General features: G+C 43.0%; 1 protein-coding gene across 6 annotated transcripts in view; it reads left to right on the top strand.

Moving 5' to 3' along the window:
• The window catches only part of LOC138969387 (cilia- and flagella-associated protein 337-like), a 43492-nt gene extending 28568 nt beyond the window's left edge, over positions 1-14924 (top strand). For 2 of the 6 annotated variants that reach the window (XM_070342175.1, XM_070342171.1), the window contains 12 exons: positions 28-179; positions 731-833; positions 1240-1426; positions 7245-7323; positions 7907-8018; positions 8782-8944; positions 10523-10674; positions 11167-11311; positions 11822-11950; positions 12304-12482; positions 13484-13605; positions 14472-14923. In XM_070342175.1, the coding sequence (XP_070198276.1) occupies positions 28-179; positions 731-833; positions 1240-1426; positions 7245-7323; positions 7907-8018; positions 8782-8944; positions 10523-10674; positions 11167-11311; positions 11822-11950; positions 12304-12482; positions 13484-13605; positions 14472-14628 (1680 nt within the window). In that variant the 3' untranslated portion in view covers positions 14629-14923. Of the gene's footprint in view, positions 1-27; positions 180-730; positions 834-1239; positions 1427-7241; positions 7324-7906; positions 8019-8781; positions 8945-10522; positions 10675-11166; positions 11312-11713; positions 11951-12303; positions 12483-13483; positions 13606-14471 lie in introns of those variants that run through there. The other 4 variants (XM_070342170.1, XM_070342172.1, XM_070342173.1 and 1 more) reach the window with 4 other exon arrangements.
• Positions 14925-16978: the final 2054 nt, after the last annotated feature.

The raw sequence follows: 16978 nt of genomic DNA, 5'->3' as shown, positions 1-16978 counted from the left end.
AGCATTTTGTGTTGCTGGTGTGTACAGGTGTGGGACATCCAGGATCACACCTGCCTGATGACCGTTCGTCCCAAGAGTCACAAGATCCGCGGCGACCTTCAGGCTGTTCACTACTCCCCTGTCTCCAAGGCCATCGCCTGTGCTACAGACCAGATGGCAGTCCTCTGCTTGAGGCACAAGTAAGCTTGCAACAAAATACAGTTATGACCCTTTAAGACCCTTTAAGACCCTTTAAGACCCTTTAAGACCTTCAAACATCTGAGAAAATCAGAGGAAAATGGACAGATGCTATGAACAGAACATCTTAAAAAGCAAGTGTGACAGGGAGACTACCGTCGCCCTTCACAGCAGACTCTGCAGAGTTGTTTGCCTTTGAAGTAGGCAACACCTGTGGATTGTAGAGTTCTGTTTGTGATGGGGTCTGGCGGCTTTTGTCTCTCTGTATGTTCATGGATTCCTTTGTGAAATAAGCTCTAAAATTCTCAATCCTGTTTGATTGGACTTCGCCTCCAAAGGTGATTGTGGTGTTTCGGCACTCGGTTACACAAGGTCTTAAAAAGGAGGAAGTCTTAAATTGGGGGGTCTTAAAAGGGGTGTTGCAATGTACATTCATGCGTTGGTTGTATTTTTTTCATTGTTTTCAATCTGATTTTGTGATGTCTGTTTCACCTGACTAGCATGACATGTGGGTATATATTTAATTATTACATCATGATGTCTGTTTTGGCAGAGCGGCATTACACGCAGACATGGTCATTTCGCACAAGGACCCCGTGACGTGCTGCAAGTACAACGCAAGCTTCAAACAGGTTGTCACCTGCTGCAGTGGATCTGTAAGTCTCAGCAAACATGGAGGAGGGCAAGAATGAGAAGGGGATGGAGGGGGTGGTGGTAAGAGGGAGCAGGTCGTTTACTAGCAGAGAAAAGGGTAGTGGTGTTGGTGTTCTTTCAGTCATGTAAGGCTTCTTTTTGCAATTTTCTTCATGCTGTTTTTTTCTCACAGACTGCACACAAAAAAAGACTCAGTATGATCAAACTCACCCTGCTTTTTGTACAATATCTGAGAAAGCTGTGTTACTGTATGCTAGTTGTGAGATATCTACACCACTCATGATTATTACAGCTACATATATGCAAGTGGTCAAACTGTCTGCCTGATATCTACCAGTGATTATCGTTAGACTGTGTGTAAGTGGTGCAACTTTTGATGTCTACATGTCTTTCATTACACCTGTGCAGGTAGTGAAGCTGTGGGACTTTGAGACCGGGGCGGCCATCTTTGAGTACGGGGAGGCTCATGACGAGTCGGCCATCACCTGTATGACCTTTGACAGCACCGGGCGACGTCTCATCACTGGCGGCCGTGATGGCATCCTCAAGATCTGGAACTACAATAACGGTCACTGTCTTCGGGTGCTGAAGAAAGGTCAGTGGTTTTGGATGCCCTGTCTGAATGCTTTTCTGTCTGCTGGTGTGTTTTCATTTACTGCTTCCAGTGGCAAATGAAATAGAGCTTAATAAGAGCAAAGCTATTTAGTCAAGATTTACCTTTGTTTTCTATTTTGGAAGTTGAAGGTGGACTGACAGAGCTATCTGCCCTAGTTTTATCTATTCCTATATCCCGAGATAATGTGATGTGGTGAGACAGTCTGTTGTAAGGCAGGATGCATCAACATGCTGATACCCAACTGTACATGGCATTCCTCTGTTCAGGATGCTTGTCAGAAGTGAGCCATGTTGCTAAGTTTAAAGCAGTAGTGTATTGCCTTTCCTAGGTGCATGTGGATGTGCTTTTTTTTCTTTTTTACATTTAGTCAAGTTTTGACTAAATGTTTTAACATAGAGGGGGAATCGAGACGAGGGTCGTGGTGTATGTGTGTGTGTGTGTGTCTGTGTGTCTGTGTGTCTGTCTGTGCGTGTGTGTGTGTAGAGCGATTTAGACCAAACTACTGCACCGATCTTTATGAAATTTGACATGAGAGTTCCTGGGAATGATATCCCCGGACGTTTTTTTCTTTTTTTCGATAAATACTTTTGATGACGTCATATCCGGCTTTTTGTAAAAGTTGAGGCGGCACTGTCACACCCTCATTTTTCAATCAAATTGATTGAAATGTTTGTAAGCCAATCTTTGACGAAGGCCGGACTTCGGTATTGCATTTCAGCTTGGTGGCTTAAAAATTAATCAATGACTTTGGTCATTAAAAATCTGAAAATTGTGATAATTTTTTTTTTTAACATAAAACGATCCAAATTTACGTTCATCTTATTCTACATCATTTCCTGATTCCACAACATATAAATATGTTATATTTGGATTAAAAACAAGCTCTGAAAATTAAAAATATAAAAATTATGATCAAAATTAAATTTCCGAAATCGATTTAAAAACAATTTCATCTTATTCCTTGTCGGTTCCTGATTCCAAAAACATATAGATATGATATGTTTGGATTAAAAACACGCTCAGAAAGTTAAAACGAAGAGAGGTACAGAAAAGCGTGCTATGCAGCACAGTGAAACCACTACCGCGTTGAACAGGCTCGTCAGTTTCATTCCGTTATGCACAAGCGGCGGACTACGGTCATTGTGAAAAAATGCAGTGCGTTCAGTTTCATTCTGTGAGTTCGACAGCTACTTGACTAAATATTGTATTTTCGCCTTACGCGACTTGTTTCCTTTCTGTTGCCAAAATGAATGTTTTTGAGATTCATTGTGATTCCATGAAAGGGATAAAGAAAGAGTAGTTATTGTTATTGTTGTCATTGTTATTGTCTTTGTTACTGTTACTGTAATTGTTGTTGTCATTGTCGTTGTTATTGTCTGAATTGTTAATGACCCCCCGCGGGTTAGGGGGAAGAATTTACCCGATGCTCCCCAGCATGTCGTAAGAGGCGACTAACGGATTCTGTTTCTCCTTTTACCCTTGTTAAGTGTTTCTTGTATAGAATATAGTCAATGGTTGTACGTATATATTTTAGTCAAGCAGTATGTAAGAAATGTTAAGTCCTTTGTACTGGAAACTTGCATTCTCCCAGTAAGGTAATATATTGTACTACGTTGCAAGCCCCTGGAGCAATTTTTTGATTAGTGCTTTTGTGAGCAAGAAACAATTAACAAGTGGCTCTATCCCATCTCCCCCCCACCCCCCCCCCCCCCTTTCCCCGTCGCGATATAACCTTCGTGGTTGAAAACTACGTTAAACACCAAATAAAGAAAGAAAGAATGAGGATCTGGGCATTAAGTCAAATAATTTATTCAATAGCAGTGAGAATCTGAACAGTTGCTGTGATTGTTTTTGTCCTTGTCATTGTTAGTGTCTGAATTGTTAATGTTGCTGTGATTGTTGTTGTCATTGTCAATGTTAGTGTCTGAATTGTTAATGTTGCTGTGATTGTTGTTGTCATTGTCATTGTTAGTGTCTGAATTGTTAATGTTGCTGTGATTGTTGTTGTCATTGTTAGTGTCTGAATTGTTAATGTTGCTGTAATTGTTGTTGTCATTGTTAGTGTCTGAATTGTTAATGTTGCTGTGATTGTTGTTGTCATTGTTAGTGTCTGAATTGTTAATGTTGCTGTAATTGTTGTTGTCATTGTCATTGTTAGTGTCTGAATTGTTAATGTTGCTGTGATTGTTGTTGTCATTGTTAGTGTCTGAATTGTTAATGTTGCTGTAATTGTTGTTGTCATTGTCATTGTTAGTGTCTGAATTGTTAATGTTGCTGTGATTGTTGTTGTCATTGTTAGTGTCTGAATTGTTAATGTTGCTGTGATTGTTGTTGTCATTGTTAGTGTCTGAATTGTTAATGTTGCTGTGATTGTTGTTGTCATTGTTAGTGTCTGAATTGTTAATGTTGCTGTAATTGTTGTTGTCATTGTCATTGTTAGTGTCTGAATTGGTAATGTTGCTGTTATTGTTGTTGTCATTGTTAGTGTCTGAATTGTTAATGTTGCTGTGATTGTTGTTGTCATTGTCAATGTTAGTGTCTGAATTGTTAATGTTGCTGTAATTGTTGTTGTCATTGTCAATGTTAGTGTCTGAATTGTTAATGTTGCTGTGATTGTTGTTGTCATTGTCATTGTTAGTGTCTGAATTGTTAATGTTGCTGTGATTGTTGTTGTCATTGTCAATGTTAGTGTCTGAATTGTTAATGTTGCTGTGATTGTTGTTGTCATTGTCAATGTTAGTGTCTGAATTGTTAATGTTGCTGTGATTGTTGTTGTCATTGTCATTGTTAGTGTCTGAATTGTTAATGTTGCTGTGATTGTTGTTGTTATTGTCAATGTTAGTGTCTGAATTGTTAATGTTGCTGTGATTGTTGTTGTCATTGTCAATGTTAGTGTCTGAATTGTTAATGTTGCTGTGATTGTTGTTGTCATTGTCAATGTTAGTGTCTGAATTGTTAATGTTGCTGTGATTGTTGTTGTCATTGTCAATGTTAGTGTCTGAATTGTTAATGTTGCTGTGATTGTTGTTGTCATTGTCAATGTTAGTGTCTGAATTGTTAATGTTGCTGTGATTGTTGTTGTCATTGTCAATGTTAGTGTCTGAATTGTTAATGTTGCTGTGATTGTTGTTGTCATTGTCAATGTTAGTGTCTGAATTGTTAATGTTGCTGTGATTGTTGTTGTCATTGTCAATGTTAGTGTCTGAATTGTTAATGTTGCTGTGATTGTTGTTGTCATTGTCAATGTTAGTGTCTGAATTGTTAATGTTGCTGTGATTGTTGTTGTCATTGTTATTGTTAGTGTCTGAATTGTTAATGTTGCTGTGATTGTTGTTGTCATTGTCAATGTTAGTGTCTGAATTGTTAATGTTGCTGTGATTGTTGTTGTCATTGTCATTGTTAGTGTCTGAATTGTTAATGTTGCTGTGATTGTTGTTGTCATTGTTATTGTTAGTGTCTGAATTGTTAATGTTGCTGTGATTGTTGTTGTCATTGTTATTGTTAGTGTCTGAATTGTTAATGTTGCTGTGATTGTTGTTGTCATTGTTAGTGTCTGAATTGTTAATGTTGCTGTAATTGTTGTTGTCATTGTTAGTGTCTGAATTGTTAATGTTGCTGTGATTGTTGTTGTCATTGTTAGTGTCTGAATTGTTAATGTTGCTGTAATTGTTGTTGTCATTGTCATTGTTAGTGTCTGAATTGTTAATGTTGCTGTGATTGTTGTTGTCATTGTTAGTGTCTGAATTGTTAATGTTGCTGTGATTGTTGTTGTCATTGTTAGTGTCTGAATTGTTAATGTTGCTGTAATTGTTGTTGTCATTGTCATTGTTAGTGTCTGAATTGTTAATGTTGCTGTGGTTGTTGTTGTCATTGTTAGTGTCTGAATTGTTAATGTTGCTGTGATTGTTGTTGTCATTGTTAGTGTCTGAATTGTTAATGTTGCTGTGATTGTTGTTGTCATTGTTAGTGTCTGAATTGTTAATGTTGCTGTAATTGTTGTTGTCATTGTCATTGTTAGTGTCTGAATTGTTAATGTTGCTGTGATTGTTGTTGTCATTGTTAGTGTCTGAATTGTTAATGTTGCTGTGATTGTTGTTGTCATTGTCAATGTTAGTGTCTGAATTGTTAATGTTGCTGTGATTGTTGTTGTCATTGTCAATGTTAGTGTCTGAATTGTTAATGTTGCTGTGATTATTGTTGTCATTGTCAATGTTAGTGTCTGAATTGTTAATGTTACTGTGATTATTGTTGTCATTATCAATGTTAGTGTCTGAATTGTTAATGTTGCTGTGATTGTTGTTGTCATTGTCAATGTTAGTGTCTGAATTGTTAATGTTGCTGTGATTGTTGTTGTCATTGTCAATGTTAGTGTCTGAATTGTTAATGTTGCTGCGATTGTTGTTGTCATTGTCAATGTTAGTGTCTGAATTGTTAATGTTGCTGTGATTGTTGTTGTCATTGTCATTGTTAGTGTCTGAATTGTTAATGTTGCTGTGATTGTTGTTGTCATTGTCAACGTTAGTGTCTGAATTGTTAATGTTGCTGTGATTGTTGTTGTCATTGTCAATGTTAGTGTCTGAATTGTTAATGTTGCTGTGATTGTTGTTGTCATTGTCAATGTTAGTGTCTGAATTGTTAATGTTGCTGTGATTGTTGTTGTCATTGTCAATGTTAGTGTCTGAATTGTTAATGTTGCTGTGATTGTTGTTGTCATTGTCAATGTTAGTGTCTGAATTGTTAATGTTGCTGTGATTGTTGTTGTCATTGTCAATGTTAGTGTCTGAATTGTTAATGTTGCTGTGATTGTTGTTGTCATTGTCAATGTTAGTGTCTGAATTGTTAATGTTGCTGTGATTGTTGTTGTCATTGTCAATGTTAGTGTCTGAATTGTTAATGTTGCTGTGATTGTTGTTGTCATTGTCAATGTTAGTGTCTGAATTGTTAATGTTGCTGTGATTGTTGTTGTCATTGTTATTGTTAGTGTCTGAATTGTTAATGTTGCTGTGATTGTTGTTGTCATTGTCAATGTTAGTGTCTGAATTGTTAATGTTGCTGTGATTGTTGTTGTCATTGTTATTGTTAGTGTCTGAATTGTTAATGTTGCTGTGATTGTTGTTGTCATTGTTATTGTTAGTGTCTGAATTGTTAATGTTGCTGTGATTGTTGTTGTCATTGTCAATGTTAGTGTCTGAATTGTTAATGTTGCTGTGATTGTTGTTGTCATTGTCAATGTTAGTGTCTGAATTGTTAATGTTGCTGTGATTGTTGTTGTCATTGTCAATGTTAGTGTCTGAATTGTTAATGTTGCTGTGATTGTTGTTGTCATTGTCAATGTTAGTGTCTGAATTGTTAATGTTGCTGTGATTGTTGTTGTCATTGTCAATGTTAGTGTCTGAATTGTTAATGTTGCTGTGATTGTTGTTGTCATTGTCAATGTTAGTGTCTGAATTGTTAATGTTGCTGTGATTGTTGTTGTCATTGTTATTGTTAGTGTCTGAATTGTTAATGTTGCTGTGATTGTTGTTGTCATTGTCAATGTTAGTGTCTGAATTGTTAATGTTGCTGTGATTGTTGTTGTCATTGTCAATGTTAGTGTCTGAATTGTTAATGTTGCTGTGATTGTTGTTGTCATTGTCATTGTTAGTGTCTGAATTGTTAATGTTGCTGTGATTGTTGTTGTCATTGTCAATGTTAGTGTCTGAATTGTTAATGTTGCTGTGATTGTTGTTGTCATTGTTATTGTTAGTGTCTTTATTATTGTTACTGTTACTCTCATTGTTATTGTCATTGTCAGCAGAAAGCAAGAACGAGTTCCCCGAGGATGATGTAAAGAGGGAGGTGTGTGATCTCACCTACGTGGAGATGAACAAGAACAGGTGAGAACCAACATCATGTAACACACCTGTCCAGGCTTACCTGGGGTCACATTCACTGAGCCTTGGTGCTGAGGAAGGAGAGGCTTTGTTTGTGTGTTCCCCCGAAAAGGGAATATGGTTGCCTAAATAGCGTGGAAAACGATGTTATACATGTAAAAAGCCGCCTGTGCAAAAAAAATATGTGTGTACGTGGCAGTTGCAACCCCTGAACGCAGAAGAAGAGGAAGAAGAGGCTCACGTGATATATGAATAGCCTTGGGCCCAGTAGCTCAGTTGGTAGTGCACTGGACTTGTGATCTTAGGGTCACAGGTTCGAATTTAGGTGGGTACGTCTCTTTCCGAAGTTTGCCTCCATCAGACTAGACATGGGCTGCTTCTTGGTGTGTGTGGTAAACGCCAGCAACTGAACACCTGAAATGTGCATGGTAGAACTGCATCGGACACCTTTACTGAACACATTACCTCTGTCATGATCATCTGTGTTTGATGCCGTTTTTTTGTTCGTCAGTAAAGATGCCATTATTTTTGTGTGAGATGTGACAGCAAGTGATAATCAGAATGTAAACATTTCATCTGTGCTCAGGTATGTGATCTCGGTTGGATGGGATCGCAGGATCAACATCTACTACGACTCCCTGAGTGACAGTAACATCCACCATGTGCAGCACCCTGTGCCCTACTGGGCTGATGATGTGGTATGTGGCACACCGCATGCACGTACGCACGCACGCATGCACACACAAACAAACACACGCACACATGTGCACGCACACACATGCACACGCACACGCACAAACATGCACACGCACATGCACAAACACACACACATGCCGACAAACACTTGCACAGACGCAAAATAAACCGGTTAAAACTGAAAGAATTTCCTAAACCTCAGGTTGATCCTGACAGACCACAGATGTCTTGAAAGCCAAATGATTGAGTGTTTTTACTCACACACACACACACACACACACACACACACACACACACACACACACACACGCACACACACACACACACATACACACCACGCACACAAACACACACACAAAGACAGACACACACACATACACACACATACACACACACACACACATACACACACACACACAAACACACACACACACACACACACACACACACACACACACACACACACACACACACACACACACACAGAACAATATCTCTAAGTGATAGCATTATTTAACTTGTTTAGAACCCTCTGCCTTACTAGGCTTATGTTGAGGTGTGTAGTACTCAAACACATACACATATAACACGTTAATCAGACGTTTGATATGCAGATATACAAAATCAATATATCTTTCCCCACTGATAAGATTGACTGCTGGTAATCCATACTCGGTGTGTGTGGAGGTGGAAATAATTATTTCTAGAGTTGGCTCGCTGTCTGTAATAGGGACAATGGTGATGATAGAGTGTTTTGTGTTACAGCGTGACGGTCACAGAGAGGATGTCCTAGCGGTGGCCCACTGTCTGCCCAACCTGCTGGCCACGGCCAGTTACGATGGGGAGGTCATTGTGTGGAACCTGGTGTCCGGACACATCTTCTGCCATCTGCGCCCACCACCCCCTAAAGGCTACTCTGACCAGTCCTGTGAGTTGGGCTGTCTGAGAGTGGGGGAGAATGGGGAAGGGGGTAATGTGTCTTAGTGTGTATGTGTGTGTGTGTGTGTGTGTGTGTGTGTGTGTGTGTGTGTGTGTGTGTTGCATATGTTTGGGTGGGGAGTGAGTGTTCATAAGCAAAAATATAGCAGACCTGATGTTGTTTTTAAATACAGGTTGGACTTTTATTTTTACAGGGAGTAGGAATGCTAAAGTTCTAACTAATCTACTACTAGCACTGTTCAACAAACAGTTGCAAATGTACGGGAATTTACTTTCGAACCATGTATCAGAAGCTGAGGGCATGCTGGTACAGTAGAACTCCCCCTTAGCGACCCCCCTGTTTACGACCACCCCCTTTTTACGACCGATTTTGCTATCACGGATGCATTCTACTATATAATGAACCCCCAGTGAACGACTCACCCCAAAACGCGACTTACGACCGAGCTTTTGGGGATGAATTACGACTTTGGCGCATTTGTAGTCGAGCAGACGAAAACAATACATGGCGGCTCTTGCTCCTCGAACTATCGCAAGACGAAAAAAAAACTCAATCTCGCGCACGATAGAATCCGCAGCGACTTCCTTAGGAGTCGGGAAGATGCAAATCCTGTGTATCGTCAAGGATAATGACCCAAAACGCGACTTACGACCGAGCTTTTTGGGATGATTTACGACTTTTGCGCATATTTTGAGCAGACGAAAACACAACATGGCGGCTCTCGCTCCTCCAACTATCGCGAGAAAAATTAAAAATGAAATCTCGCACGCGCGAGATCCTGATACATCCGTTTTTTTCTGCACGCTATCTTGTCACGACGACTGTCTTGTTGACACTGAAACGAAGATTCGCGAAAGAAAAAGAAAAGCGCCGACTCTTGAGTAGAGAGCTAATAAAGTAATCGCTAATCGAGCGACTGAAGTGGCAATCCGCGGCGACTTCCTTGGGAGTCGGGAATACGAAAATCCTGTGTGTCGTCAAGGATAATGACTCGGTGTTATTTAGATGGTGGGAAGGATAGCGAAGCGAAAGTACGCAAAGAGAGGAGCCTGTACGAATCATTCATATGAGCGGAAAGATGATTCGGGAGAAAAGTCGTTATGCTTTCTATCGAGTTAGGACATTCGGATTTTACTGGTTGCGCCACAATGTCAAATGTGCTTCGCTCAGCGGGGAGCGAACATTGCGCCATGAGTAAATTTTCTTTTAAATTTGAGTTCAAGTTGTTCTGCTGTAATGTGTGTGTGTGTGTGTGTGTGTTTTGATATGACAGTAAACTGCAACTGTGTGTTTGTGTGTAAACATGACAGTACATACACTGCAACCAAATTCATGACCAACCGGCCAAAAACTCAAACCCCCCTTTTAAGACCCCCCCTTTTTACGACCTAATTTTCAAGGTTTTTTCAAAGTCGTAAACAGGGGGTTCTACTGTTGGGTGTGACGGTGTGGTCTGGAACGGCAACATTTACCCTTTGCTGTGTCCATAAGGCTGAAGGCATGCTTGTAGTGTGTGACTGTGTGGTATGGAACGGCAACATTTACCCTTTGCTGTGTTCTGTGCAGTGGACGGAGACCTGGGTATCGGCAAACTGCTGTTCTTCAAGACACGGGCCCACAAGAAGGACGCTGGCTCTCTCGTCGCAAGCGGTCCTCGCGCTCACATCCACATTTGGAACGTCTTTCAGGGAGGCCAACTCATGGCCCAATTCCCAGGGGTAGGTTGTTTATTAAAGATATTGCTGCAGCCTTTTACAATACAAATCAAAACACTTGAGTGGCCATCATCATTAAATTACGGTATCAATACGAGAATTACCTTTCTACTCCAGAAAAGGGCTAGTGGCTTTATAAAGTTTCTATTTGCGTCAAGTTTTAAGTCAGGAGCTGCTAAGCTTTAGAGTGATGTGTGCAGGGTTTTGGGAGAAGGTCATGATTGAATGATTTTAACTGGAAGATTTATCTCGGAGGAAAAAATAGCATCCACAAGGTTAAGATTTATTCGCTTCCTTTGCATACACTTCAAGATTGTTTGTTATTAATGTTGAGGCTAGAATAGTGGTAGGGGGCTGAGTAGCATGTTTGCTGACAGTTATAACGCACCACCGCAGGCTGCAAACAGTGTGTGCTTTACCTTTACCTACCTGTGATGACCAGCTACTGCTGCACACAGTTTATCTCTACCTGAACCAATCTGTATTGTGCTACAGTCCAAGGCGCCCGGGGGAGTGGTGAGTGCCATGGCAACCAACAAGCTGAATTCGGTGCTGTACACCGCCGACAGCCTGGGTTTCATCTACGTTTGGGACGTCGCCAACTACTGCCTGCAGAATGCAGAGACTGAGCCACCTGAAGGTACACACTGGTTCTGCGTTGTGGGTCCTGCGTTGTTTTTTGTTTGTTTTGTTTTTAATCAAATTTGTAACCCCGGACTGGATATTTTTTGCCAGTTCTTTGAGACTGAAGACTAAGTTGTTATATGTCATATGTCTGACTTTGATTTAGTATTTCCATAAAATATCTTTATCTTCTATGTAATTATGACGGCAACGTCCAGGTTTAGCTCTGTGTGAGCTTCTTCTTCACACTGAATGAATCTCAAAATGTTCACTCTTCCTTCGGAACGGGATGTCACTTCCATCGGGCTATATCTGGACTATGCCATTATGACATCCTTGCTTTATGTCTGGTTCTGATAACAACATTTCTGTGCATGATCATGTTGTTCAAATCTGTGCGTGTTGATTTGTTGACTAGTGATCCTGTCGTGGCGCAGGCACATTGAGAGGGTGAGCAGCATTGACCTGGTGGAGCAGAACAAATTGCTGGAGAATAACCCATGTATGTGTTGAATTGTTGACCTAGTGATCCTGTCGTGGCGTGGACACATTGAGAGCGTGAGCAGCATTGACCTGGTGGAGCAGAACAAAGTGCTGCTGACCAGCTCCTCTGACTGTACCGTCAGGATGTGGACCATTGAGGGACACTACATAGGTACGTCACACCATGACTCACTGCTTCTTCTTTTATGATACAGTGGAACCCCCCTTTTAAGACCTACAAAAATCTGAGAAAATCCGGTCTTAAAAAGGAGGGAGTCTTAAATTGGGGGGGAGGGGGGGGGGTGTCCTAAAAGAGGGGTTCCACTGTAATAACTGCCGCCGTCTCGCATTTCATTCTGACTGAAAAATGTTTGTGTTTATGATAAAAAAAAGTGGAATTGTTTCAAATAAGTTTTATGTTAGCCTGTGAGCCAAGTAGGACTCATGCTATAGCCTCACACCATCACACAATACGTCAATCAGTATCTGCCAGCATCCCTTCATGCCAGTTGTCTGTCATGGTAGGAACACTGGGCCAGCCGGAGCTGTGGGACATCTACAACCCGGCGACGTACCAGCACCCCATGGTGCCCTACGATGTCCTGGTGGACCCCATGAGCATGCCCAGCCACCCCGTCATTGCCCAGAAGCAGTCCACCATTGACGTCCTGCACCAGGAGGCACGCACAGACCCCAACGACAAGGTACAGAGCCGAGGGAATCGCACAAACAATGAAGGAAGCCTCGCGCCCCCTAATTGGCGTAGAGGCGCGTCCCCCGGGTGGTGGATGGGGGAGCCTTCTCTACTAACTTCTGAGAGAAGGTCGCATCACTCTCGATGCCGTGAACCTAATTAGGATCTTTTTCTTGTTTCTTCTCTATTTCTGCCTCCCCAAAGTCCTTTTACTTTCCTTTTCTCACCCATAAAATTCTTCACTTATTACCCTTGTTAAGTGGTTCTTGTATAGAATATAGTCAATGTTTGTAAAGATTTTAGTCAAGCAGTATGTAAGAAATGTTTAGTCCTTTATACTGGAAACTTGCATTCTCCCAGTAAGGTCATATATTGTACTACGTTGCAAGCCCCTGGAGCAATGTTTTGATTAGTGCTTTTGTGAACAAGAAACACTTAACAAGTGGCTCTATCCCATCTCCCCCCTTTCCCCTATCCCATCTCCCCCCTTTCCCTCGTCGCGATATAACCTTCGTGGTTGAAAACGACGTTAAACACCAAATAAAGAAAGAAAGAAAGAATGAAGGAAACACAATTCAAAGTGTTATGCTGTGTTATGCTGTGTTATGCTGTATTATGCTATGTTATGACGTGTTATAACAGCGCTTTGAGCAGGGTTTAAACCCTGGATAACCGTGCTTTATAAATATTATGCATTATTATTATTATTATTAATATTATTATAATGTTATGCTATGTTATACATTATATAACATTTTACACAGATCTTGACAGTCATTGTTCACCTCCATGGCTTGTGCGGTCTTACAGAACAATAAGTGTCTTCGATCTGTAATGTCATATTTTTGTCAAAAATACAAATAGCATATATAATAGCACTACATTTATGTATCGATCCATTTCAGTTAGTATTCCTTTACTTTTACGATTGAACACACACAAACATGCACTCTATTGTAGTCTCAGCGAGCCTAGACATGAGTGTTACAGTGTGTGATGTGTGTGTTACAGTTGGAGCAGCGCAGCCCCTCCCCGGTCGCCCAGTACGGCAACAAAACACAGTTCTTCATTGACGACGACCAGATCGCCGCCATGCTCAAAGAGAGACCCTTTGACAAGGGCACTGGGAAGAGGTCTGTATTAGTATTGTACCAGGTTCAAATAATGTTAAGGGAACATTTATATAGCGCTTTCCCACAGCTGGAAGCGCGTTACAAGTTTGATCAAACAACAACAAAATATTTACAATTAATACAATTTGCATTAGTAATGTCTCAAATAAAACGAAAATACTCATCAAAGAGTCCACATACATGCATGCATAGCTAGAGCCACTCACAATATAATGTTACTTACATGGTTGCAGCTCAAAACACATTCCTTCTATCTCCATCAAAGTTCTCTCAATCCATCAAACAATGAATAGAAATCCTTCCTACTGGAACATACCGGGAAAGAAATATTGTATCCAAATCAAGTTACTTCAAATAGGTTAGACTCACTGCAGAAAAATAAACAATTTCAACTGATTTAACAGATTTTCAGATGTTATTGAATGAACACGGGCGCATGCCAGAATTTAAAAAAATGTATATACAGTCCTGCCCATTAAGACCACCCGAAAGGATCCCTGACTGTTTTTAAAACTATATAAATCACCTGTCCACACAGACCACCTGTCTAAAGAGACCACTTTTGCTCAGTCTTTTGGATGGTCTCTTTAGACAGGTTCGACTGTATAAAGAAGTGACTCAAAACAACAATTGATTGGAATGTATTGTGTTAAAGTCTGTTTTGAGGTTGCCCCATGAGAAGAAAAAGACTGAAAGACAGTGTGCATTGTTGTCATGTTTGCGTTTTTTCTGTACAGGCTGTACCATGTGAAAAACAAGAAAAGACAAAGAGAATTTGCTTCAGTGTCATGTCTGTATTCACTACTTTTCAGAGGAACAGGAATAGAGTGAAAGAGAGTTGCAGTTTGTGTGTTGTGTGTTTGCAGGCTGCGTCACGAGAAGAACAAGAAGGTGAAGGTTGAATGGAGCGGCCCCAGTGAATACCAGATGCTGCACTGCTATGACCTTGCCGACACCCCGCAGCCCACACCCCCACAGCTCAAGGTCAACAAAGACGACCCCTTCGACTTCTACATTGATTGATGGATTGATTGAGATATGGGAGTTAATGTCTCTCTCACGGGCCACCCCCCACCCCCCTCCAGCCCACACTTCCACAGCTCAAGGTCAACAAAGATGACCCCTTCGCCTTTTACATTGATTGATATATTGATTGACGCATTGGAGTTGACGTCTCCATCACTGGCCAACACACACCCCCTCCCAGCCCACACTTCCACAGGTCAAGGTCAACAAGGTGGACCCCTTTGAAATCTGCATTGATGATTGATGTGTGGCAACTGCATTGCTTGATTGGCATAGGGCAGTCAATATAACACTTACCTCGACAGTACTATTCTTGCACATTATCTATTATAGGCCGAAAAAATTGGACAAAACGCTGCGTGGGTACAATTATCTCCCATAACCATGCGCCACCGTGGATCCCAAGCACTGTCTGAGTGCTTCCCCCTTACAGGATGTAGGTGGCGCGTCCTCTTTCTTTTTTCGCGCGTGACAGTAGGCTGTGTTTCTGCTGCGCTCCCGGATTATTTTGGATTCTAGAGTCTTCTTTTCTGTGTGGATTACCACCTGTTGGATTTTTGTGTGTTATTCCACTTCTGGCTTGAGGCTACGTTGTTTTTCTTCCAACTTGTGCCTCCGTTGTTGTGTGGCGGACTCGGCGTGCCTACCGTCCTACTTCGTGGTGACCGGTCGTCTGCTTCTCGTTTCGCCTCATTCACTTGAGTATTGACCTAATTTTCTTTGAATTTTGTTAATTCTCGATTTTTTAAGGGTACGTACAGGGCGAGGTAGGATGTCTCGTCTTGTTTTGGGCTCTGGTTCTACGGAACCAGAGTCTGCCGGGGGCAACCCTTCTCCGGGCGCACAGCGTCATGTTTTGCGCACGGACAGGGGGACCTTTCGGCGCTCCGACTCTCCCTCCCCAAACGCTTTGCGTTTGCGGCGAGGGAGGGCGGAGAAAGCCTGTTTGAGCAAGCTCAATGCGAGCTTGCTCAAACAGGCTGGGCTTGAACCTGGGACTTCGGGCGGGGCTGCGCCGTCGAAGGTTCGGGGAAGGTCGAGGGGAAAGAAACAGCGTCTTTCTCCTTCTCCTTCCGTGGAACACGCTTCCCCCCCTTCGACGCCGTTGTCCGGCCCTCAGTCTCAGGCTTCAGCTCCTCCCGGTTTCAAGCCTGGGGGGAAGGTTTCCTTCTCCTCCCTGGCTCGAATCCGGGGGCGGGTCGATTCCCAACCCTCTTTGGGGGTTGGTGAATCTGATCTAGGGGCTACGGGAAAGACTCAGGTTTCGACTTCTTTCTTTTCCGGTGCCTCTCCTGTGCCCTCCTCGGTTTCCACCGCTGTGGAAGCCAGGAGGGACACGGGTCCTCCTCTGAACTCCCTCGCTGGGTCGTCTACTGCTGTTTCGACAGTAGTCTCGGACTCATGGGGGGGGAGATCGGAGGAGATGACGGGGTCTATGAATTCCCTCCCCGCTGGGGTTGGGATGCGAATTGACCCCGTTCAGGGCGGTCCTGTGGGGGCAGGGGTTTCAGGCATCGTGCCTACGACCACTGCTACTACGGTTCCCTCTGACGTCCGTGTGACTGGTGGCTGTCCCTCTATGAAACGCTCCGGCCGACTAGTTACTGGACGTGGAGGTGTTCGACAGAACGTGGTACTTCTGTCGAATGGTCAGGGCGACGGGAACATTGTTTCTGTTGCTCAGACCGACACCTCCGACCGGACCGTCTTGACCCCACGCCATTCCTTAGCGTCTGGTGTTCGGGTGACGGATGGTCCGGACCAAGGGTCCGGAACGGTCCAGGCTTACGGGTCGGGATCGAACCGGACCCACGGGTCCCGACTGGACTTGACCTCCGGGTTTGGTCCGGACGGGACCCATGGTACGGGACCGTACCGGACCTTAGGGTCCGGTGCGGGACAGTACCTCTGGCCCTTGCCGGACCCCCGGACCTACGGGTCCGGATGGTACGGTACGGGACCAGTGGTCCGGTCGGGACCGGACCACCCGACCACCTCTGTTGGTCCGGGTGGTCTGGCACCGAACCGGAACACACCGGACCACCGGACCTACGGGTCCGGATGGTACGGTACGGGACCAGTGGTCCGGTCGGGACCGGACCACCCGACCACCTCTGTTGGTCCGGGTGGTCTGGCACCGAACCGGAACACACCGGACCACCGGACCTACGGGTCCGGATGGTACGGTGTTTCCACGTCCGGACCGAACCACCCGAACACTTTTGTGGGTACGGATGGTTCTGTGCCGAACGGGACCTCCGGATGGTACGGGACCGGACCGGACCACCGGACCGGACCGGACCACCGGACCGGACCGGAACACCGGACCACCCGACCGGACCGGATC

Source organism: Littorina saxatilis, linkage group LG6, assembly GCF_037325665.1.
Source record: "Littorina saxatilis isolate snail1 linkage group LG6, US_GU_Lsax_2.0, whole genome shotgun sequence".
In the NCBI taxonomy this organism is placed as follows: domain Eukaryota; kingdom Metazoa; phylum Mollusca; class Gastropoda; order Littorinimorpha; family Littorinidae; genus Littorina; species Littorina saxatilis.
This window is presented reverse-complemented; position numbering and strand designations above follow the sequence as displayed.